The 25,009-nt window shown below is 37.5% G+C and overlaps 1 protein-coding gene across 1 annotated transcript in view; it reads right to left on the bottom strand.

The window, feature by feature from the left end:
• Positions 1-3,565, bottom strand: part of PRTG (protogenin) — a 134,363-nt gene extending 130,798 nt beyond the window's left edge. Inside the window, exons 1-2 of the mRNA XM_020981348.2 lie at positions 3,112-3,565; positions 486-788 (exon numbers count right to left, since the gene is read on the bottom strand). Of these exons, the coding sequence (XP_020837007.1) occupies positions 486-788; positions 3,112-3,199 (391 nt within the window). The 5' untranslated portion in view covers positions 3,200-3,565. The remainder of the gene's footprint in view (positions 1-485; positions 789-3,111) is intronic.
• Between the last annotated feature and the right edge of the window lie 21,444 nt (positions 3,566-25,009).

The following is a 25,009-nucleotide window of genomic DNA, read 5'->3' as shown; positions in this document are numbered from 1 at the left end:
GGTAGACATCACAGAAAATAACTGAGGCACAGAAAAGAATGGGGCAAAATGCAAAGATTTTTCACCTTTAAAGATCATCTACAAAAACAGAAGAAATATAAGGGATAGCTGTTTTACCTGTGAATAGAACAGCTTAATCATCAATTTCTAACTGAAGAGCTTACAGATCAACCTTTATCAGGCTGACCAAGCTTCTCAACTACTTGAAAATGTTCTGATGGCTAGAAGCACTGTGAAGTTCATATCAAACAAATTTCACAAGCCTATCTTAATAAGAACCATAAATAGGACCAAATCCAACTTGGCATGTGTTTTCAACTACTCATTTTAATCTCCAGATATGAATGAAGTGGAAATTTTCATTTACGTTTGGTTGGCATTTTCTTTTTGTCTTCAAAACCATCATTAAAAAGACAAGTTGTTATTTGCAGGATTTTGTCATATATTGACACACAAAAAACAACGTGATGATAAAACAGACTTACTTGCTAATGTCAGATGAGCTTTTTGGCTCAAAATGGCCCCATATTTGTTCAGAGCCAAACACTGGTAAAATCCTTCATCAGATGGTTCTTCTTCTTTGCCTTCTACCTCAGTGATGTATAAAGAGCCATTAGATAAAACATGAATCCGTTTATTTTCAGAAACTTTGGCTCCATTTTTTAGCCATGTGATCTTAATAGGAAGTTCTCCATGTGCCTGGCAATCCAAAACCACTGGCTCCTTTCTTGTGACAGTTACATCCTGTGGCTCTTTCATAAAGAACAATTCACTAAAGCACTGGACTCCTGAAATGAAAAAAAGGGAGCTATACCAAGAATTATAGGTATAAAATCAATTATCATATCTATGAGACTACAAAGAATATAAGCTAAGGTTATGTTTGATAAATCATGTTTTGATTTTGTCATGGTCAAATACACAAATCTATTAATATTTTGCATAAGATTGTAGTTTGAAATGATTGGTGATTCTACTTAAAGAACTAGCAAAAGATAATTAAGTCAGATTTTTTTTTTCACATTCTGCCCTTATTCATTAACCTAGGTAAAATGTTCGTAACAGTAGTTCTCACTAAAACAATCCTATTCTAAATCTGCTTGAATCAGGAAAACCACTGAGCACAAGCTGTTTGCTACTTTTACAAGCTTGTCAAAAAAGATCTTGAACAGGGTAAGTCATAAAAGTCTAATTTTACAAGAAATCATTAGCAAAACTCCAACTCTGTGAACAAGCAAGTTTATTTCCTCATCCCTTGAAGTGTTTTGGAACCCTCTCTGCACCTATTCTTTTGGAAAGAAATTTTATCTTTTGTGACAAATTACAAGTTCGTATTTTAATATTAGTCCTTTTATATCAACAACTTCTACTCCTCTGACAAATTTCTAGGACAAACAATGGAATTTCGAATTAGATAACTTTTGTTTCTAGTAAACTAGTAAGGGATAGGATTAGGAAACCTTTATTTCAACTTTTTCAAATTGCTAACAGCTTTTTTTTTCCCCCAGAGCGTAACTAATTGGTCCTTACAATCTAATGAGTATAGGAGATTGCTTAATCAACCAATAAACATTTTATCAGATTAGGAAAGATTTTATCCTAAAAACATATAGCCTCGGCCCTTCTCCATCTCCTCCCCACCCAATCAGAATTAAGAATCTGATACCTAGTTAAATTAACATAACTTCTTCACTTAACTCTAACCTGTCAGGGTTCCCTGGTAGTGATTGGTTTTGAGTTTAGACCTTGGGAATACATACATACATATATATATACACACATATACATATACATACATACATATACATACACATATATATATACATATATACACACACACATACACATATACATATGTACATACACACATATACATATACATATACATATATATATATATTTGACTCCAATTGCTACAATGTGTTACATATAGGTTGTCTTGGACCTATGATTACACTGGCAGGAACTCCTCACTATTGATTTCTTAGTTTTTCATCAATACTATTCTTCAGAAACCTTAAATGCAATATAAGATCACAAGCAAGGGATCCCTACTTCATTTAATGTATTCCAACTACATCTTTATGAGTCCTATGGATAAACCCGTGCTTTGCAGATGACTCCGGAAGGCTTTTATTTTGTTCCCGATCACCTTTTGTTTTTTTCTAAAAAAAAAAAATTTAAGCCAAAATTTTGCACCCTGAAAATAAACAAATTAACTACACTGGTTCCCCCCCCCCACTTTCCTCCTCTCCCCATCTCTGGAAGCTTACAACATAGAAGCAACCAGAGAAACACCTCTGGCCAAGTTAAAGCTCATAGAACACAAATCGGTCTCTCCCCTTTAACATACCATTCCCTCAAAACACGGGTGGAATAAAACTGATTTAGACACCCTACAAATATCTGAAAAGGTAGCTAGCACAGCACCTTCCTTTTCCCCATCCCCACGCCCAGTGGAAATTGGCAAAAACTCCTATCTCTCCCATCTCCACCTCCTCCTCAGTTCACTGGGAGCAGCGAAGGTGGGAGAGGAAAATAGGGGTTCTAGATTTGCCTCCACCTCTACCCCTCAGGTTCTGGGAGTACCCCTGGTCCACGCCATGCTGAGCCTCGCGGGGCGCCCCCTAGGCGACACCACGGCCACCACGGAAACAATATAAATAAAGCCACGTGCGGCCGTCGCCACTGCTCAGGCTAGGGGAGTCCGGCGGGCTGGCCGAGGAGGCGGGGGAGAAGGGCCGGAGCCGGGACAATGGACGAAGGAAGGAACGGGAGGGAGTGCAAGTGGACAGTAGCCACCGCAGCGCGGTCACTGAATCTGTGGCTGCGGGAACCGGGTCCGGGTCTGCTGGGAAGGGGCGTGAGACTCCCTCCCCCGCCCCTTCACACAGCAACCTCAATAACTCTTGCACCCCTTGCCCTTCCAAGGAATCCAGACCTCCGGGGCGGAGGAGGTGCTGGCTCGGGGGGGGGGGTCATCCAGCCTAACCGTTAGGGACTCCTGACTCCCTAACAGACACAGACCCCTCTCCTCCAGTCTCACGTGCCATCCCTCCTCAAAACTCCACATCCTTCCCTCCATCCCCTCCAAAAAATAAAGGCACCCACCTGGGCCGGAGATGAGGAGGACCAGGACGCCCCAGAGCAGCATCTCCGGTGGCCTCAGCCTGGCGAGAGGTCTAGGAGAAGGCGCCATTCAACGGGGCTACCCCAGCATGTTCCCCTCAAGCTCCACCTGGCCGGCTCAGGGCTCCCCAGCCTGCTGCTGCCTCCCTGTTCCGCCTCGAGGGCCGGGGTGGCGTGGGGACCAAGCAGCCCGGGCTTCCTGCAGCGGATCCGCTGCGGCGCCGCACGAAACAGCGCAACACAGAGCGGCTAGGCTGAGGCTACAGACTCTTTGGCCGGGGTTGCCGAGCCCCAGCGCACGGACCCACGTTCTAAAGGAGGAGCGAACTCGGAGCCCAGCTAGGGGCGGGGTAAGAAGGCGGCGGCGCCAGGGCGGAGGCGGGATGGACGAGAGCTGCTTTCCTCACTCCCGGTGTCCGCCACCGCTAGCCTCGGACTACTTTGTGCATCTGGCCTCTAGTGACCGGCAGGCAGGATGGCCGGCCAGGCGGAAGGAGACGCTGGAAGGAGAAGAGGGACAGCCAAATGGGTGGAGGGGAGGGTCGCGGCATGGGGTTGGGGGTGGTCTGGGCTGGACAATGCACCTGGGGGTCAGGCGGCCGGGCGAAGTGTCTCTGCCCTATGGCCCGCCCCTTCTGCTTCTGCCGCTGCTCTGGGGGCAGGGCCACAAAGACCCTGCTTTCTCTCCCAGGGGGTGGGGACAGAGTGGGTAGAAAAGGAGGAAGGGGCCCCCTCTCTGGTCAGCTTGTTCTGGAGGTCGGAAAGGGGGCGGAGGGGCTTGGGGGAGAGAGGCACGGTGATGAAAGATGTGGTAAGGCCGGAGACTTCTTCTCTCCTCCCTCCCCAGCCCATCCCTCTGGTCCTTCCCCCTCTTTCCACTCTCCCCACACCCTGCGGCCGAGAGGAGGGAAATCTGAGGAGAAATGGGAAAGAGTGACCGCTCTTCACTACAGGGATTTGTCAGCCGTGTGGGACTCATCTTAGGGTCCGGAGCCCCCCAGGCCAGATGTGGAAGAGTCCTTCGACTTGAACATCTCCCTTTCCAGAGAATGGGTTGGGGGGGGGGTTGTTTGTTTTTTGTTATTTTTGGAAAATTAGTCGAGTTCTCTTAAGGTCTTTAAAATACTTTCACACAAACACTCTGGTATTGTCCATAAAATTTTGGTCTTGATTAGGAGCTTTGCAGAGTTCCCAAAGCTTGCTGGGGAAGCCACCTTATTGCCACTGAGGAATCGATTATTAAGTACTCATCATATGGCGGTCACTGTGCTAGGTGATGAGAACATACATATAAAAACTAAGCAAATGTTGGGGACTTGTAGATGACAGTTAACCTTTCACGAATATAATCCTCAACGATTTTTTGTGGAAGACCACAGGAAATTAAACTGAGAAAATTGCGAAGTCTAAACCTAAAAAAAAAAAGGGTGGTTAATTATGGGTGACATATAGACATAAGGCCTCAAGGATGATCCACCTTTAAAGAATTCTGGTGACAGATATTGAACGTTTGTCACAGGAGCTCCAAATAGCAATATCCTTGGCATACTCACAAAATTCTCTTCCTTATGTGGAGGAAAAATTAAGCTGTCCTCAATAAATGTTGATGAAGAATTGTCAGTGTTATCTTTTCCATATCCTACCTACCAAACAAAGATAGTGTAATGGCATCTAATCTGATAGATAGATGCATGGAAGAAGTTTGTGATTCATTTTAAATCATATCCATTGCATATCCAGCAAGGAGATTACTTTTATTTGTAATGGGTGTGCCCAGGCATTGTGTAGAGGCACCTCCCAATAGGGAGACGGTGCTTGGGAACTTAACAATATTAACCAGTCTTTTATGCTACTTTGATTTTAGGTTCAGAAAAGCAATCTTATTCTTTGCCAGATAACTAAAATTTTGCTTTTACTTCAACTGGATTCTAGTTATTCCTAGGCATTTCAGTGTAAAGATTGAAAGCAAGTATCAACATTATGGATGTTTAAAAAAAATAGTTGTAAAAATGATCTAAACTTCTCTAATAATTAAAATGTATAAGAAATAATGTTAGGGTTTATTCTGGTTACAGTTGTCTTAGACATTTTTCATTGTGTGGCTTCCCTCTCTGTGTTCTTTTTTCTCAACCCACCCCCCATCCCCTTTCACTTGACCTTAAGTACTCATATCTCCTGGATAAGAATTGCTAATAAGATGCTTTTATGTTCCCTTTCTTGAATAAATCAGAAGAATAAAGACTGGGGGAAGGGAGAACCAAAAGAAGAAGGAAGGACATTTTTTTTTCACTGCCACTTTGCTTAGCCTTTTCTTCAAGGTTTCAGTTAATCAATCATAGAAGTCTTTGATTCTTAAAGGGTGGTCATAGGCCTTGTGCTATGAGTGAGAGGAATCAATCTATTAAATATGTCTATAAAGTATAACTGTAATATTTCTGGTTTTTAAAAACAAATATAGCAGAACTTCTACATCCAATTAATGCTTTTTTTTTTGTTCATATCCAAACAGGTTTGATCCATTTTCAAAATAATAACCCTTGGAAGGTTATTATACATTTATTTCAATGAAGCTACCATTATTTAAAGTATTTTTGGAATTCTTTCAGAATTGCCTTGCATGTACATGTTTTTGAATTTCTTCAATAATGTTAAATCTTTTTCCTTTGAGGGGTGGATTTGATTTTTAGAAAGAGCTGAAAAGAATTTGGAACCAACTCTAATTAATTAGGTGGTCAGTCTGGGTGGTATTGGTTTGGTTAACATTTATTAAGCACCTACTACATGCCAGCCATATACTAGGTGCTAGGAATACAAAAGGGGCAAAAGACAGACCCTGGCCTTAAGGAACTTATAATCTAATGGAAAGAACAACAATAACAACAAAAACTGAACACTAATTATACTGACCACAAAGTTTGTCCCTGGAAAAAAGAAAATATATATATACATACACTTCCCTTTCTTCTTTGCAAAGGTGGGGAACTATGGGTGCAAAATATTGCATTTATTGTCAGACTTGATTGATATGTTGGTTTTACTGAGCTGCTCTTTTTCTTAGGAGAGAAACCTATTCAGGTATAAAAGTAATGTTAAAAATCAGTAAAACAGGCAGAGTATTTTTAAGCAAACAAAGGCTAAAGGCAATTACAAAAGATAAAATATGTAACTGATTACATGAAACTGAAAAGCTTCTGCATAAACAAAATTAATACATATAGGATAAGGAAGGAAGTGGTTCCTATCGGATTGGCTAAATATGACAGAGAAGGAAAATTAAAAATGTTGGAAGAGATGTGGGAAAATTGGGACACTAATGCACAGTTGGTGGAGTTGTGAACTGATCCAACCATTCTGCAGAGCAATTTCAAACTATGCTCAAAGGGCAATCAAACTGCACATATCCTTTGATCCAGCAATACCACTATTAGGTCTGTAATCCCAAAGAAATCACAAAAAGGGAAAGGACCCACATGTACAAAAACATTTATAGCAGCTCTTTTTGTGGTGGCAAAGAATTTAAAATTGAGGGGATGTCCATTGGGGAATGGCTGAATAGGTTGTGGTATATGATTTTGATGGAATACTATTGTGCTATAAGAAAAGATGAGCAGGCAGATTTCAGAAAAACTTGGGAAGTCTTACATGAACTGATGCAAAATGAAGTGATCAGAATCAGGGGAACATTGTACATAGTGAAAGCAACATTAGGCAATGATTAACTATGATTGACTTAGCTCTCCTCAGTAATACAATGATCCAAGACAATTCTAAAAGACTCACGATGGAAAATTCTATCCGCATCTAAAGAAAGAACTGATGGAGTCTGAATGTAGATTGAAGCAGACTATTGGGGAAATATGTAAGAACATTATGGAAACAAATGACCTTTAAATAAGACCTTATTTAATGACAAAAAAAGGTCATGTTATTTTTTTAATCAACAAAACATTTTTTTAAAAGCATAAGACTATAAAGGAGTGACATTCATTTCCTTGATTTGTAACCTATCTCAGAGCAGTTCCAAAGGAATAGAGGATGTTTTGTATGATGAGAAAATCACTGAAATAACTACATATCCTTCCAGAATACTATGAAAGACAACATTCATTTTATATACAAGTTCCTTTCTGATTGTACTTTCTAACATACTAAAAAAAATTGAGAAAAAATTTCTAATATAGAAAGAGCCATAGAGAAGAGAGAATTGAAGCCAAAGATAGATGAAGAGGGCATGTGGCTGCTTAGAATAGATAAAATCTTTAAAACTAGATGACACATCCTAGGGTAGTGAGGGAACTTTCTGATGTGATCATCTCTGAGGCATCATGGAGAAACTGGAAAGGTGCCAGAAAACTAGAGGTGGACCAATGTTTCAGATTTTCAAAAAGGGGTAAAAAGTGATTTCTGTAAACTACTCACAAGTGGACTTGATGTCAATCCCTGGCAAATTCTACAACAAAATATTAAATAGATAGCATAAGAGTTCTTAGAAAGGAAACACTAGGAATTAGCAAGGCTTTTCTAAGAACAAATTATACCAAAACCTCATTTCCCTTTTGCATCATTACTAAGCTAACAAGTCAAAAGCATTTTCTTCAAGGGCAGAAACTGTTTGATTTTTTGGCTTTATAGCCCAGTAACTAGCACCATGTACCACACCTTGGCAATGGCGACTGCTTAATAAATGTTTGTTGAATGGTGTACTTTTTTCAGAAAAAAAAATTAGCAAAGTTTCTCATGATATTCCCATCAATACAGTGAAAAAATATGGTTGATATGATCTCTTCAATTTTTTTTTTATCAAGGATTTCAATGACATAAGAGGCTGGATGATCACCTGTTTGAGATACAGCAGAAAGGATTTCTGCATTGGATTGGAGGTTGGACTGTCTGACCTTTAGGGTCACTTCAAAGGATTATTAAATTTGAAAATTCCTTATCTGGGAGAGGAAGTTAATATGTTGGAATACATAGGATTCAAAAAGACTTCAGAAGGCTTAAAATGATGGGTCAAAACTAACAAGATAAAATTTAATAGTGATAAATGTTAAGGCCTGCATTTAGGTTTAAAAAAATCGATGTGTAAGTTCAAGATGGAGGAAAACCCACCTTAACAGCAATTCATATAAATAAGAATTAGGGGTTTCAGTTCATTGAAAGTTCAATATGAGTCAATGCTATAACATGCCTGCCAATAAAAGCTAATGCAGTCTTGGCTGCATTAAAAGAAGCCTGGCATCTGGGACATGAGAATCACTACACCAAGACTGTGAAAGAACTGGATCCTATGTCATATAAGAAACCATAGAATGAAGGAAAGAAATTTTGCCTGGGAAAAAGAAGCCTTAGAAGGGGAGAAGAGGAGATGATACCTGTTTTCAAATACCTGAAAGATTGTTAATGTTCAAGAGGAAGTGGAATTATTCTGTGTAATTCCAGCCAACAGAATTCTTGTTAATGAATGAAAGTTATAGGGAAATAGATTTAAGCTTAATATAAAGAAGAACCAATTGCCAAGTCTTTATTATTTATACCACCAGAGCATTTCTTGCATTTGTCCCCTTTTCTCCCCTCACAGGGGGCCACTTCCCTTGCTCAAGTCCTGGCCTTCTTCCTAATTGCTCCCTCAGCCTCAAATTTCTGGCTTCTCCAATCTATATACTGTATATACCTCCTAAAGTGATATTACTACAACGCTAGTCTTGCCACATCACTCCATTTTTCAGTTAAAATCCAATGGCTTGACCTTGCCTGTATGATAAAGTATAAACTCCTCAATTTTTCAGTTAACGCCCTTCACAACCGGGCACTAATCTATCTTTCTTCATTTATTACTCCCCTTCTCTTGCTCTAAAATCCAGAAAAAATGGCATTCTTACTGTTATTTATCCCTTCTACCATCTCCTTGTCACTATACAGCTGTTACCCAGGCCTTAAATGTTCTGCTTCCTCACCTCACTTCAGAAAAATCTACACTTTCCTTCAAGTCTCAACTCAAGCACCATATTCTATAGAACCCCATCCCTGATCCTTGAAACTGCTAGTGCCCGCCTCCCTAATTACCTTTTACTTATTTTACATATATTTATTCTATATATACTCTTCCCATCACACACACACACACACACACACACACACACACACACACACACGATGTCTCAATAAAAATATAAGCACCTTGAGAATAGGGATTTTTTCATTTTTGCCTCTGTAGCCTTAGCATCTAGAGCAGTGCCTAACATACGGCATGGGAATAAAGGTTGTTACTGTGATTTCTTTGATGTAAGGCACTCCCATGTGATGAAATTCCCTCCACCAATGCAGGTCAGTGCCTTTCTTGTAACATATACCTATACTCTTAGGCTAGTGTTAAAAGAAGCCTGGTATCTGGGACAAGAGAATCAGAAGTCTCACTACACCAAGACTGAAAAATCTGGATCCTATGTCATATAAGAAAAAATAGAATGAACAAGGGAAATTTTGCCTAGAAAAAAGAAGACTTAGAAGGGGAGAAGAGGAGATGATACCTGTTTTCAAATACCTGAAGGACTGTTAATGTTCAAGAGGAAGTGGAATTGTTCTGCATAATTCCAGCCAACAGAATTCTTGTTAATGAATGAAAGTTCTAGACCAGTAAGAAGGTGACTTGCCAAGGGTCACAGCTGGTATATGTCAGAAGAGGTACTTGAATTTTCTAGTTTTGAGGCTACCCCTCTAACTACTACTCCATGCTTTCCTATTAAGCACATAGGATATACTTAATAGTACTTAATAAATGACTTTTTTTTTCTTTTTGGTGAGGCAATCAGGTTAAGTGCCTTGCTCAGGGTCACACAGCTAGTAAATATCAAATGTCTGAGGCCAGATTTGAACTTAGGTTTTCCTGACTCCAAGGCCAGAGCTCTATCCACTGCGCCACTTACCTGCCCCCATAAATGACTCTTGATTGAGTGTAAGCACACTATACCATATTACTACTCAATCACAAAGGAAAAGAGACATAAAGGAGTCAACAGAAAGATGTAGAATTGGAAAAGGTGTGATGGCCATGAGCTAGGGAAAGAAATAGCTGATAGATAGCCATGCATTCTATTGGCATCCAGATGGTGTCAAGACAGCTAAGGAAGGTGCCTAGCACATTGAATGGACAACTCATGGAAAATTTATAAGGCAATATGAGCAAGAATTAAGTAGGATGAAATATCATGATTAATTTAGATCTGCATTACTAGAGGGAGTAACCAGTGAGAGCACTGATCTATCAAAATATCAAAGTACTTGGGTGCTTAAAAAAAGACAGTTGGCATGATACTGCAATGCACAAATAGTAAGATATTTATGATCTGAGTTAATCCTCCAACCATAGTGAATAATGCCCATTAGTCAGGTTCCTATTCAAAGACTGTTTCCAGTTTCAATCTCCATAACTTAATTGGAAGGAATAAGGGGTAGTGTGTGTGTGTGTGTGTGTGTGTGTGTGTGTGTGTGTGTGTGTGTGTTGGGAGGATGCACAAAAAGTGGACTTGGGGAGGAAACACAAAGAAAATTCAAAGGTTAGGCAAATAAGACCTATAAAACATTTAATCTCTAGTTACACTCTCCAATGCTGATTGCTCTTTCTCTTATGTACCTCAACACACTAGACCAAGAGATGGAGTTGGTATACGTTGCTCCTTATTTTCACTGGCAGACCTTTACCTCCTTTACCATCATCACTAAGTAACCTCTCTTTCTTCGAGATTGACCCAATTCATCTTTGACATCCATCCCAGGCCCATGATGCTGTGATCTTTTTTTTTTCTCAAGGAATTTAGCATCTTGCTCATAATGTTCATAAGAGTTGGAAGAGACTTCAGAGGTCACACATCCAACCCTCTCATTTTACAGATAAGGGAACTGAGGCCCAGAGAAGTTAATTGATTTGCCTAGGGTCACTCATGTAGAAAATGTCTGAGGCAGGGTTCAAACCCAGGTCTACTTGACTCCAAGATCAGTGCTCTGCACATTACCTCATATTGATTCTCTTTTTCCCCATTTAAATTCCTGGTCCAGGAGGAGACAACAAATATAGAAGATTTCAGGAGCAAGTCAAATGAAAAGACCATGTGATCAATAGGGTTCAATGGCAGAGAGAGAGAGATAGAAAATCCATAAGTAGGAGGAGGTAGGAGCTGGGGAGAAAGAAAAACAAATGATTGCAAGTTGGGGTGGGAGAGGCTGCAGCTACTAGCCCGCAATATACTGTGCCAGATTTTGTACAAATTGAACTGGTGAACTATTATTTTAATTTGATGTGAAGATACCTAATTTTATTTATGAAAAGTTTAAGGAGGAGACTATATAATTTTAATGTTTTTAATATGATTAATTGATTCTCTAATCTTTGGGTCATTGCCACACAGTCCCTGGACTCTCCCTTGAGAATAAAGAACAGAAGAAGATGAGAGATACACAGAAATTTGTAGACATTTAAAGGCATTACCTTTTTACTATGTAGAGGCAATGTTATATGGTGGAAAGAGTACTAGATTTGGTGTAAGAAGAGAACTGGGTTCAGATTATGCTTATCATACTATTTGTGTAACAATGGACAAGTTATTCAACCTCTCTGAGCACAAAATTGATATGCATAAAATAGGTATAATTCTATTTGCACTACCTCTTTCCTAAATCTTTGAGGAAAGCAATTTGCCAACCTTAAAGTATTATATAAATATGTATGACTGTACAACTTTTCAGAAGGTTAAAAGCTGCAAATACTGGTTTTTCACTAAATTATCATTAAATTTATTAAGGCAGGACAATGGTTGCTTTATATTGATACGTAACTGTACACCAAAAATCATGACATGCAAGGCTATTTTTTTGTCTGTCATTTCTAAAGACAGCAGAAATAATGGTGGTGGTTTAATTTAATCACTAAATTCCAAGATAATTAATACTCCATGATGTAACAGGGTAGGACACATTTTATTTCTCACATGTATCAGAGTATTAATAAAAAATCATTAACATTCTTCTATATGTATATTCATTAACAATCAGAGAGATTTGGGGCATTTTAAACTTTGCTCTAAAATTTTCCTTATGCTTACTGCCAAACTGGTAATCATATTCCTATTCACACCAGAGGCCTCATGGCTTAGTAACTAACTGAAACAATACAATGTATACTTGCTTGCAGTTCAAAGACCTCACACTGGTGAAGGAGTGTTAACTTCTTCAAAGGCTGCACAGTTGGCCTCTTCACAGCAGCTCAGATTGCAGTGATTCCTTTTCCATGTCCTGGAGAGTCTGTCCACTTAATCATACTAAATGTAGGGGCAGTGGGAGTGGCTTCTTCCTCTTCTTTTTCTTCTCCTTTTTCTTCTTTTTTTTTCTTCTTCATCTCTCTGTCTCTGTCTCTTTGTTTCTCTTTCCCTCAGGAAGGGGATTCTTTATATTTTATTTTACTTAATATTTTAATGTAAGTCAAAGAGATGTCTCTGAAATGCTCATTTTTATATTGTTTGTAATGTATTTTCTTTACTTAGAATGTTTATCTTTTATTCCACTTAAGATGGTAGCAGCTTTACCCCAAAAGAGAATTTAAGGAAGTCCAACACATGATTAAGTTAGTTAAGAAAAAAAAAAGTTGTTCATTGCTCTCTTAACCTCTGCAGAAAGGCTCTGTTCACTTCAGGTCAGATTTGGGAATTAGGACCTAAAAAGTATAAAAGTAATCTTAGAAGGATTTTTATGGCCAGTTTGACTTCTCTAAGGATCAGAGTAGTTCCAGGGCTATCCTGGAGGTTTAAGGTCATTCTGGTTCAGCCCTAGGATCTCTGGGACTAGTCTGGTCCCATCTCATGGTAAATACAAATATTTGAGTTTCCCTACAATTGACCCATTCTCCCCAGGGTACATCAGATCTTGGGCTGTTCATACCTTAGCGAACCCTGCACACATAATTCAACAAATATATGTTGAATCAATCAACAAGTATTTACTGAGTTCCCACTATGTGCTTTGTCCTATCTTAAGTGCTGTGGGTTTTATCAAAGACATATGAAATGGGATCTTTGCACTAAAGCAGTTTATAACCTAGTTGGGAAGACATGACTAATGGTAAGCTAAAGTACAGTAAATAATATAGCAAATACATAGCCAGCCCTCAGCTTATAAGAAAGTTATGTTCCAAAAGTCCATTTGTAAGTAATTTGTCTGATACTTAGATTGCATTTTCCTTAAAAACAACTTCATAAAAATTGTTTACTTTCCCAGAACAGCCCACAAAGGCTACTTAATAGGAAGAAGGTAATTAAGTATACTCATAGTCCAAGCTGGGGAATCTGATCTTTACTCTACCTGATTCTTAACAACTGAATTAACAATTTTTAGGACTTTTATAAGTTGATGAAGAATGAAACGAGCAGAACCGGGAGGACAACACTGTAAAAACAAAAAATTTTGAAAGTTATAAGAATTATGATCAATGCAATGACCATAATTCCAAAGGACTGATGATGAAACATGTTATCCATTACAGAAAAGTGATTGATTTAGGGTATAGATAGATAGACAGAGACAGAAATATATATATTTTGCTTGATTATACATAGTTGTTACGAGAAATGTGGTTTTCTTTTCTCAAAGAGAAAAATTCTTGTTAATTTTTTTAAAAAATGAAGTGGGGAGTTATAGATATGAAAGGTTTCAATCACAGTCAAATGAATTCACTATATTATTAGCTTTACTTGGCTATTTTACTTTGCCATAAGAGACTTCTCTCGAAGTGGAAGTAATCAGTAAATGTAAAATCAAAACACATAAATGAAAGTTTTCTTTTAAAGGACCCTATCTAGAATAATATCCCTGAATATAAGCCCAGGATAGCTAGAGGTCTTCCTCATCTTCAGTATATTTATGAGTCATCACCACTAACTCTGCAAACTTCAACCCATTAACCATGCTACCCAGGACTATGTCATTCTACTTGCCACTCTACTGCCTATGATCTGGTCCTGGGGCCTCTTTGTCAGCACTCAACCCAGTTCCTACAATCAAAGATACCAGCAACAGCAAACTCGGCCTCAGGACATCACCATGCTCCCAGATATGTGTCTGTTTTCTGACTTTAAAAGGAATTATCTACTGAAGTATTTATCTTCACATTGTTGAGTCTTACGTCTCATCTATGGGACTGCCCTTACAAGTAAATGCTAAATTGTGTGGTATTCACTCAAAATTTGGCAGGTATTTATTGGCATGAACTACAAATGCTAACACAGTTTTAGTGAAGGGGAAGACATGTGAGGAGTAATTGGGAATGCTTCATGGAACATCTTAGACTTGGGCTGGTCCTAGAACACATAGAATTTGTATTAAAGGACAGAAAATGAGAGTACATTCTATGAGGGAGTGTTCCATATAAGAGGAACATGTTTAGATGCAGCAATGAGAACCTGATAAGCTAGTCAGTACAGGGGATAGTGGAGGAACATATGGCATGGTTCCTGACCTTAAGGAATTTATAATCCAGTGGAGGAAATAAGACAAACATATAAAATGATTAGAGGACAATATAAGGAAGAACACCAAATTGTACAATATGATTTGAAAAATGAGAGGAATGGGAGAGATGGAACTTGGCACTGAAATGACTGCTGATCAGATTCTAATTAGGGTTTGCATAGAAAAAAAAGCAGCCTAGTCAAAATGGTACCTTGTATTTCTCAGGTGAAAATAATAAAGTAGCTTATAAGATGCAATATTTGCAGCCTCAGCTATCTGTTTACTACCATGCAGAATATGTCTAACAAAGGTATTCTGAAATATTAATAAATACAATCTCAATTTCACTCAGACTTGGCAGACTAGTCCTCATGACTGATATTCAGAAAAGTATATGCCTGTAATAAAAATGGTGAATTTGAACGGAAACATGGTGAGGATCATTTGGATTAAGACAAAAGGAAAGATATAGACAGCATGGCATAGTGGAGAATGAGACTAAATGATCTCTAATATCCTTTCCAACTCAAAATACTATGATCCTAGAGGTGGTATTGTCATGGGAAGATACTATAGATTATCTAGGAAAATTGGAGATATGATCGATTCTTTCTTAAAATGAATTATACAATGTGCATTTAAATAAACTATAGCAATGAGAGGGAACTTTGACTATTCTTATAATTACTTGAAGCTTCATTCTGATGGGGGGGGAATCTTGAAATTTTTAAGCTTATATGGTTTTAATTTATCAGAAGATAGAGGAAGCCAGTAGGGCAAATGCTATTCTCTATTTAATTCTAACTAATTAAGAAACATTATTTAGTGATATGAAAGTGATAAGAAATGTGGAGAAGAGTGACTATGTCATCCTGGAGTTCATAGCTGGACAAAGACTTTATAATTTAGGAAAGTTGATTTTTTACATTTCAGAAAATACAAAGACCTCATGGTCAGAAACTTCAAGCCCATATGGTTAACTTTTGAAAAAATACATTTTATTAGTGCCTTTTGTTTTTACTTCACAGTCGTTTCCACCCACCCTGAATGAATGCTCCCTGGTGACAAAGAAAAACAATTAGACAAAAACACCTGACAAAATGACTGTATCTGATAATTACAATATAACGCCCTAGTAGTCTCCCACCTTTCCAGGAGAGGAGTTATGTTTCCCTCTCTGTTCTCTGGGACCTACACTGGTTTTTCAATCACTGAGAATTTTACTTTCTCTTAGAGATCTTTTCATTTATATTGTTGTAGTCATTATGTATATCATTCTCCTGGCTTTGCTGATTTCATGCTACATAAGTTCATACAGGTTTCTTTGAACTGCTCTTGTTCATAGCTTTTTACTGCACAATAGTATGAATATTAAATGCGTATACCATGGTTTCTCAGCCATCCCCTAATTGCTATGCGCCCACTGTTTCCAGTTATGACTTCTTTTTAGAGGATGAAAATGGAAATTTTAAAAGATATTTCTGACTATATCATTTTAAATAGTCTTTAATGAAAAGAAAAAGGGGAAAGCATCAAAGCATCTACTGTGCCAAATGGGCCCCCTACAAACTTATATTGTGTAATCTTAACTTAAACTTAGCCCTTGTGGCTCGCTACATTGTAATTTTCTTATTTGCTCCTAAATGACTTTCTATCACACTCCTGCCATATACTCCAAAGTGTCTCCTTTCTCCTCTGATTCTTGTTGCTACCATGAAGATAAACTTACTTCCTACTTTAATAAGAAAATTAAGCACTTTCTGCTCTCTATGTTCTGTCTGTCTGTCTCTCTCTGCCTGTCTCTCTCTCTCTGTCTCTCTCTCACACACACATACACACTTATCAATAGCTCCCTATCAAGTATTAACTTGTTAGTTACAGACATGAGCAGTTCTCCCCATCCTCAGAAAACCTCCACTTCACCCTGCTGTCTTACATCTCCCCTCCTTTTTATTGCCAAACATCTAGAAAGAATCATCTATATTCATTGTCTCTACTTCCTTACAACCCACTCATTTCTCAGCCCCTTGAAATCTGACTTCTGACTCAACCACTTGGCTGAGGTTAGAGGTTGCCAAATGAACTACATTATTAAATAAAATTTTCTTTCTTCAGTCTTCAGCCTTCTTTATCTTTTTGTACCTTTTTGCACAATTGACCCCCCCATCCTTTTGGATCTGTTCTCCTCCCATGGCTTCTATAACTTTTTTTTTTTTCTGGCACTCTTCCTACCTGTCTGATATTCCTCAGCCTCCTTGCCTGAGTCATCATCAGCCATCTCTTAGTGGCACTCTAAGCATGGGTGTTCCCTAAGTCTCAGTCCTGAGTCCTCTTCTTCCTTCCATATTTATGTTTGGGTTTTTTTTGTTTGTTTCTTGATTTAAGTTCATCTTGTTTTTATTAATAAATTTTGATTTAACACAGCAAACATGAATTTACAAATACAAAGCATCACCCTGAAAACAATTAAGTAAAATAACAATAAAGAGTAAATAGAAAAGAAAAATGATAAATGTTGGAGAAGATGTCAGAAAATCAGGACACTAATGCATAATTCATTGGTGGAGTTGTAAACTGATCCAACCACTGTGAAGAGCAATTTGAAACTATGCCCAAAAGGCAATCAAACTGCACATACCCTCTGATCCAGCAATACCACCACTAGGTCTGTATCCCAAAGAGATCACAAAAAAGGGAAAAGGACCTATATTACAAAAATATTTATAGCAGCTCTTTCTGTGATGGCAAAGAATTGGAAATTGAGGAGATGCCCATCAATTGGGGAATGGCTGAACAAGTGATACAGAAATGTAATGGAATACTATTGTCCTATAAGAAATGGTGAGCAGGCTGATTTCAAAAAAACCTGGAAATTCTTACATGAACTGACTCTGAGTTAAGTGAACAGAACCAGGAAAACATGGTACCTTGCAACATCGTGGGATGATCAACTATGATTGACTTAGCTTTTCTTGGCAATCCAATGATCCAAGACAATTCCAAGAGACTCATGATGGAAAATGTTATCCACATCCAGAGAAAGAACTATGGAGTCTGAATGCAGATCAAGGCATACTATTTTCACTTTTTTTGTTTTTTTTTGGGGGGGCTTTTCCTTTTATTCTGTTTATTCTTTCACAACATGACTAATGTGGAAATATGTTTACATAATTGCACATGTATAAATTATATGAGACTGCTTGCCATCTTGGGGAGGGGAGATGAGAGGAAAGGAGGGAAAAAATTTGAAACTCAAAATCTTATAACAATAAATGTTGAAAACTGTCTTTACATGTAATTGGAAAAAATGAAATACTATTTACCATAAAAAAGAATAAATACAACTGATGGTCCATGGAACTTTATTAAAAGAAAGGAAGGTTGTACTTTAACTTTAACAAAGTAGTATCATTGTGTTGTCTATTATGTTTAATCTTAATTTTGTTGCCATTTAATGTCTTTTTTATTAGTTTTTTTAATTGTTTTTTCTCTTCCTTCCACCTTCTACCTCATTTGAAAGAAAAAAATAAAGAAAAACAAAATTACCTGCAACAAATATACATAGTCAAGCAAAACAAATTCCCTCATTGTTTGCTTAAAAGTATTTCTCTAATTCTGTAGCTTGAATTCATTACCTCTCTTCTCAAAAAGTGGATAGCATATTTCACCATTGGTCCTTGGGAATCATGAATGGTCATTGCATTGATCATGGTTCTTATAGCTTTCAAGGGTGTTTGTCTTTACAATGCTGTTGTCATTGAATACATTTGTCTTCTGGTTCTGCTCATTTCCTTTACCATCAGTTTATAACTGTCTTCAAAACTGTTCTTTTTTATGATTTTCATGTTATAACATAAATTGTTCTTATGGTTCTGCTCACTTTACTCTCCATCAGTTCATTCAAGTCTTCCATTGTGTCTTTGAAATCATCTAGTTCCTTATTTCTTAAAGCATAATAGTATTCCATCACATTTATATGTCACAATTCCTTCAGCCATTCCCCAATTGATAGGCATCCCCTTAATTTTCCATTTTTTGTGGCTGTAAAAAGAGCTACTCTAAATATGTTTGTACATATGCAACATTTCATTTTTGCCTTGATTTCTTTGGTATAGCTGGGTCAAAGAACATCTATAGTTTGTTAGTAATTATTTTTGTGTGTGATTCCAAATTGCTTTCCAGAATGGTTGTACACATTCATAGGTCCACCAACAAAGCCTCAATGTACCTATTTTTTCATAGTTCTGACAACATCAACCATTTTTCTTTACTTTTTTTTTTTTTTGGTCAGCTTTGCCAATATGATAGGTATGAGGTGGAACTTCACAATTGCTTTAATTTGCATTTCTCTAATTAATAGTGCAATTATTTTCATATGGCTATATATAGTTCTGGTTTCTTCTCTTGAAAATTGCATGTTCATATCCTTAGACCATTTATCAAGTAGTAACTGGTTCTTATTCTTGTAGATTTGAACCAGTTCTTCATGTATCTTGGAAATGAGACCTTTATCAGAAAAACTTGCAACAAAGATTTCCTCCAGTTAATTATTTTCTTCTTAATCTTAGCTTTGTGCAAAAAAAAAATTTAATTACATATAATCAAATTATCCATTTTTTCTTCCATGATTCTTTTTAATCCCTTGTTTGGGCATGAACATTTCTTCCATCCATAGATCTGATAGGTAATTTTTTCTATTTTTCCCTAATTTGTTTCTGTCAGGCAATAAATATTTATTAAGTGCCTATTGTGTGCCAACACTGTGATAAGATCTAGGAAGACAAAGACTGACAAAGACAGTTCCTGCTCTCGACGAGTGGAAAGTAATATAGGGGAGAAAACATGCAAACAACTATGTACAAACAGGCTACATACAGAACATATAGTCTGAAGATGATTAATAGAGGGAAGGAACTGAAATAATGGTAAGGGGGAATGTTTATGATGTGGTCTTTGATATCTAGGTCATGTTTACATTTGTAGCTTATCGTAGTATATGGCGTGAAGTATTGATTTAAATGTAATTTCTTCCATTCTACTACCCAATTTTCCCAGCAATTAAAAAAAATTAAATAGTGAGTCCTTACCCCAGTAGCTGGGATCTTTGTGTTTATCAAACATTAGGCTACTAGATCTGTTTGCTTCTATGTCTTGTGTATGTAATTTGTTCAAATGATTAATCTATTTTTTAACCAGTACCAAGTTGCTTTGAGAAATATTGTGCTATAGTATCATTGGAGATTTGCTGCTAGCACCCTTCTTCCCTACTTTTTTTCATTTTTTCCCCTTGAGATTCTTGAACTTTTTTACCTCCATATGAATTTTGTTATTATTTTCTAGTTTTTAAAGAAATTTTTTGTTAGTTTGATTGATATAACACTGAGTAAGTATATTAATTTAGGCAATATTATTATTTTTATTATATTGAATCATTCTGCCCATGAGCAATTAACATTTTTCCACTTATTTAGGTCTGTCTTTATTTCTGTAAACAGAGGTTTGTAGCTGTATTTATTTAGTTCTTATATGTATCTTGGTAGGTAGATTTTCAAGTATTTTATATATTCTGTAATTATTTTAAATGGATTGTCTATTTCTGTTGGAGTTTTTTTTTGGGGGGGATTTCATAGAAAAGCTCTTTCCATTTACTGCTTTGCTGATCCCATCTGCTACCAAGAGTTCAATTTTCTTCTCTACAAAGATAATTTCCAAATGTTTGTGTGTGTATACACACATATACACATACATATATGATATCAAAAAAAATTTTATAAGTAAATATTATATGTAAACATACATAAAATATATAAAATTTCAAAACTAAAACTACACTAAAAATTTTTGGACACCCTGAATATATATGTATATATGTATGTATGTATGTATGTATGTATGTATGTATGTCTCCTAATCTTTCTCCTAAATTCTAGTCATAAGTCTTCTCCAGTTGCCTGTTGGACATCTCTATAAGAACATCTCACCTCAAATGTGACAGATCCAAAATAACAAAACCTCATCCAAATTTTCCTGTTTTGATTATGGACACTATCCTCTTTTCAGGCATGCAATTATGGCTTCAACATAGAGGCTTATAACCATGACTTCGACCCTAAGTCTACCTCTTTTTTAACCCCATATCCAGTTTCCAAAACTTGACCAGTCTTTCTCTAATCTCTCACATCTCTCCCCTTCTTCCCACTCTCTTGGTCACCATCCCGTCCAGGCCTTTATCATCATTTATCTGGACTACTCAGATATTGTAGGGGTGGCTAGGTGGCACAGTGGATAGAATACTAAGCCTGCAGTCAGGAAGATTCATCATCATGAGTTCAAATCTGGCCTCACATACTTATTAGCTATTCAAGTCTAAACTATGCCTCAGTTTCCTGATTTGTAAAATGAGTTGGAGAAGGAAATGATAGACCACACTATCTTTGCCAAGGAAATGCCAAATGGGGTCATGAAGAGTCAGACTCTTAAAAATGACTCAACAACAACAAATTAAAATATTGTAGTTTACGAATTTCTCTCCACCTCCAATTGTTCCTCTAGTCAATACACTTTTAACAAAGCCAACACAATAATCTTCAGTGATTCCTTATTGCCCATAGGGTAATATTCAAATCCTTAGACCTCCATAATCTGTCTCCAATCTGCCTTTCCAGACTTCTTTCATATTATTCCTCTTCACACATATTTATATTTTAGCCCAACTGGACTTCTATTCACATTAGCCCTCTCTCACCTCCTTTTCTTCTCTGCTTTTTGAAATCTTTCTCCAAGTCTCAGCTCAGGTTTGCCTTGATCCTCTCAGTAGGCAGCTCTCCTGCCTTCCTTCATTTTCCTAGAGCACCTCACTTTCTTGTGTGCCTCTAATTCTTTCTACACTGTACTTACTTATTATAAGTTGGAGCCCTCTAGTAAAATGTAACTTCCTCAAGAGGCAGATGATATTTTGTCTTTGTCTTTTTAATCACTGATGTCTAACACAGAGCTTTCAAAATAGTAGTTGTGTAATAAATGTTTGTTGAATTTAAATAGATAGATGAATGAATGAATGTATTAAGTGTTTATTATGTTTGAATCACTGAGCTAAATACTGTGGATACAAGTAGAAAACCTCTGCTCTCAACCTTAAAAAAAAAAAAAGATTAGAGGGGAATACTGCCCACACATGTTTTTAATAACTATTTCCAACTCTTTACTACACTTTTCTAGTCTTTTGACTCTTCATAACTCTCCATTGGGTGCAGAGCTAAAAGGGATCTCAGAAGCCATCCAACTCAGCTTCCTCATTTTACAAATGAAGAAGTAGAAGCCCAGGGAGGTTAGGTGACTGCCCAGGTTCAAAGAGGTGGGATTTGAACTCAGGTCCTTTGAGTCTAGAGACATAATATGGTAGTAATTACAAAAATGGCACTCCTTGTTGAAATGATGGAATACATACATTTACATTACTTTTGATGCAAAAAAAAATCAAGAAAAGGCAAGCAATGAATTCTGTAAAGAAAAACTCATGGAATTTGCTTCTTCTTAGGTTTCATTAGGAAAAGATAGCTTAAATTGATTTGACTGTATGTCAGTTCTTATATTGACTGGAATAAAGTGGTATTTATAAACTAGCACTCAGACATCCAGTCAGCATTTATTAAGCCCCTTTGATGTGCAGACTTCAGGCACAGACGCAAAGATGAACCTAGAAACAGCCTCAGCCCTCAAGGAATTTATATTCTATTGGGGTAAAAACATATGCAAAAATAAGTGCAATATATATATGTATATGTGTATCCATGAGTGTGTGTGTGTATACATATATACATGTAAGATAGATAGATAGATAGATAGATAGATAGATAGATAGATAGATGGATAGATAGATAGTAATTTCCCTTGATGATTCTGAACTGAAATGTCCCCCATTTCATCATGTTACAGAGCACACCTCCAAGTCAGGAAGACCTTAGTTCAACAACCCAATGACATAAGGTGGCTGCGTAATTCTAAGGAAGACACTAAACTTCTAAGTGCCCTGGGGCAAGTGACTAAGACCAAGGTGCTGAAGAGTTTCAGTTCTGCATGAGTAGAAGGAGGTTCCTACAATTCCCTATACAATAACTCTAGAAAACCCTAAAACATTTAATCAACTGCAAAGAATACTAGAATAGATGGTAAAACAATGAATGGAGCATTGGATCTGGAGTCAGGAAGACCTGAGTTCAGATGTGATCTCAGACGTAGCTGTGTAACTCAGGGCAAGCCACTTAACTGCCATTTGCCTTAGTTTCCTCAACTGTAAAATGGGGATAATAATAGCACCTACCTCTCAGAGTTGTGAGAATCAAATAAGGCAATTTGTAAAAAGCACTTACTAGAGTCACTGACATACACCAATCACTATATATAACTGGTTGGCTTTATTTCTCTTTTTTCTGATGTAGCAGTGATAGAGAGTTTATTCAGAGGAGAGCATGCAACGACAACAAAAAAATCTAGGTGACAATGTGAACATTATATAAGGGAACAATGACATGAATAATTAGAAAGTGGAAATGGAAAACGCAAGGATGTAATTGAAAAAGGAGAAGAGTCAGAAAGCACAAACAGCTATACAGATTGTGAAGACATTTAGGCTAAGGTCTTAAGAGATGTAGAAAGTAAAATGCAGCAATGAACAGACTTGAGAAGACAAACGGGTCTGACCTCTAGGATCTACAGGGTCCCAATTTGCTTGAAGGAAGATTAAGCAATGACTTCCCTCTTCTTACCTCCCCTCTGCCTCATGATGGGAGGAGAGTTTTTTGTTTTTGGGGGGGTTTTTAGTAACAAATTATTTCTTCAGTCTCCAATTTGCTGCCAAAATAAATCTGATTTGGGAGACACACTGGCTTAAGTCGGTTAATTTCTGGTGTTCTGTTTAAAGACAGCCTTAATGTCTCTTTTTGTTATCATATCAGCGTCCAAAGGATTCTGACAAATCCACCAAGAACTTTATTAAACCTAAATCTTTTGTACCATAAACATTTTTTTTATCAGAATGATTTTTTCTGAAGGCAGTAGAAATGCCTTTTAAGTACGTAGGTACGGAGTAATGAGTATTTATAACAGATATTACATTTGGGTGAATTTTAAAATACCATACAATACATTTTTCTTATGGTTAGATGGAGTCATTCTCAGTGTGGTACAGTAGAAAAAGCCCTGGCTTTGGGATCTGAGGATGTATGAGTTCACATCTTACCTTTAATATTACAACCCCTGTAACTTTGGGCAAGATACTTCTCTCTGGGCCTCAGTTTCTCTAGCAATAAAAGGAGGGGATTAGACTAGGTGACCTCTGAGGTCCCTTTCAGTTTTCATCCTATGAAAGACCACCTTCTAGGTTTTTTTTAAAACTACAGGTGAACTTGGACTACAGGTGCACATTAGCAGTCTATTTAGAGTCTCGTAGAGTCATGTTTTCTCTTCCTTCCTAAAGAAAAAGAACAATGGATTTAAGTGAAAAGAGTTAAAAAATGTGCCTTTACCAAGGGAAATCAGGAGTCCTTTTTCCTCTTTAGAATACTGTCAGAAGAAAAGATCCAAGGCCATTTACTCTGTGGGGTGTGTGTGAGAGAGAGAGAGAAAGAGACAGAGACAGAGACAACCTCAACTCCTCCATGGAACTAAAGTGAAAGACACTAATATTGTATCCATTTTGTAGATGAGAAAACTAAGGTTCAGAGACTTTGGTTGACTCACTCAAGGTTACATAGCTAGAAGTGCTGAGTGGTGGAGCTTTATTCCAACCTAGTTCTTCCCACTTCAAATCCAGTGCTACCTCTACGTTCTAGTACCTGTGCCATCTCCCATTTTCTCTTGTTTTTTTTTTGGGACCAGATCTATGATTTCGTTGGCATAAGGAATTCAACACTGAGCAAGCTCCTTTCCCTCCTACAAACTGACTCTGCTCTGAAATATATAGTCTCAGAAAGTTGCCTGTGGCACTGACAGGTAGTGACTTGGCCAGGGTCACTAGGTCTTCCTAATCCTGAGGCTTACTCTCTACTCCCTACAGAGTTCTATCTCAGCCATATGTAAAAGCAGTCCTCTGGATAACTAAGAGTTAGACTAATCTGACTATATCTGAGCTAGTATTATATTTATACCGGTGACTGACAAATCCCCACCAGAAAGTAAGTCTCTTAGGACAATTACACGTGTGCATCGGGGGATGTATTAGATAGAAACATCTAAGTACCAGTTGTATGTGGGGCTTTTTTAGCCACAGTTCAGAGTAAGTTGGGCAGGTGGGTGACATAGTGGATAGAGCAATGGGCCCAGAATCAGGAAGACCTGAGTTCAAATCCTTAGACACTTACTTGCTGTGTGACCCTGGGCAAGTCACTTA

This window comes from Phascolarctos cinereus, unplaced genomic scaffold (assembly GCF_003287225.1).
Source record: "Phascolarctos cinereus isolate Bilbo 61053 unplaced genomic scaffold, phaCin_HiC Scaffold_3;HRSCAF=262, whole genome shotgun sequence".
NCBI lineage: Eukaryota > Metazoa > Chordata > Mammalia > Diprotodontia > Phascolarctidae > Phascolarctos > Phascolarctos cinereus.
Note: the sequence above shows the minus strand (reverse complement) of the source record. Positions and strands in the feature narration are given on the sequence as shown.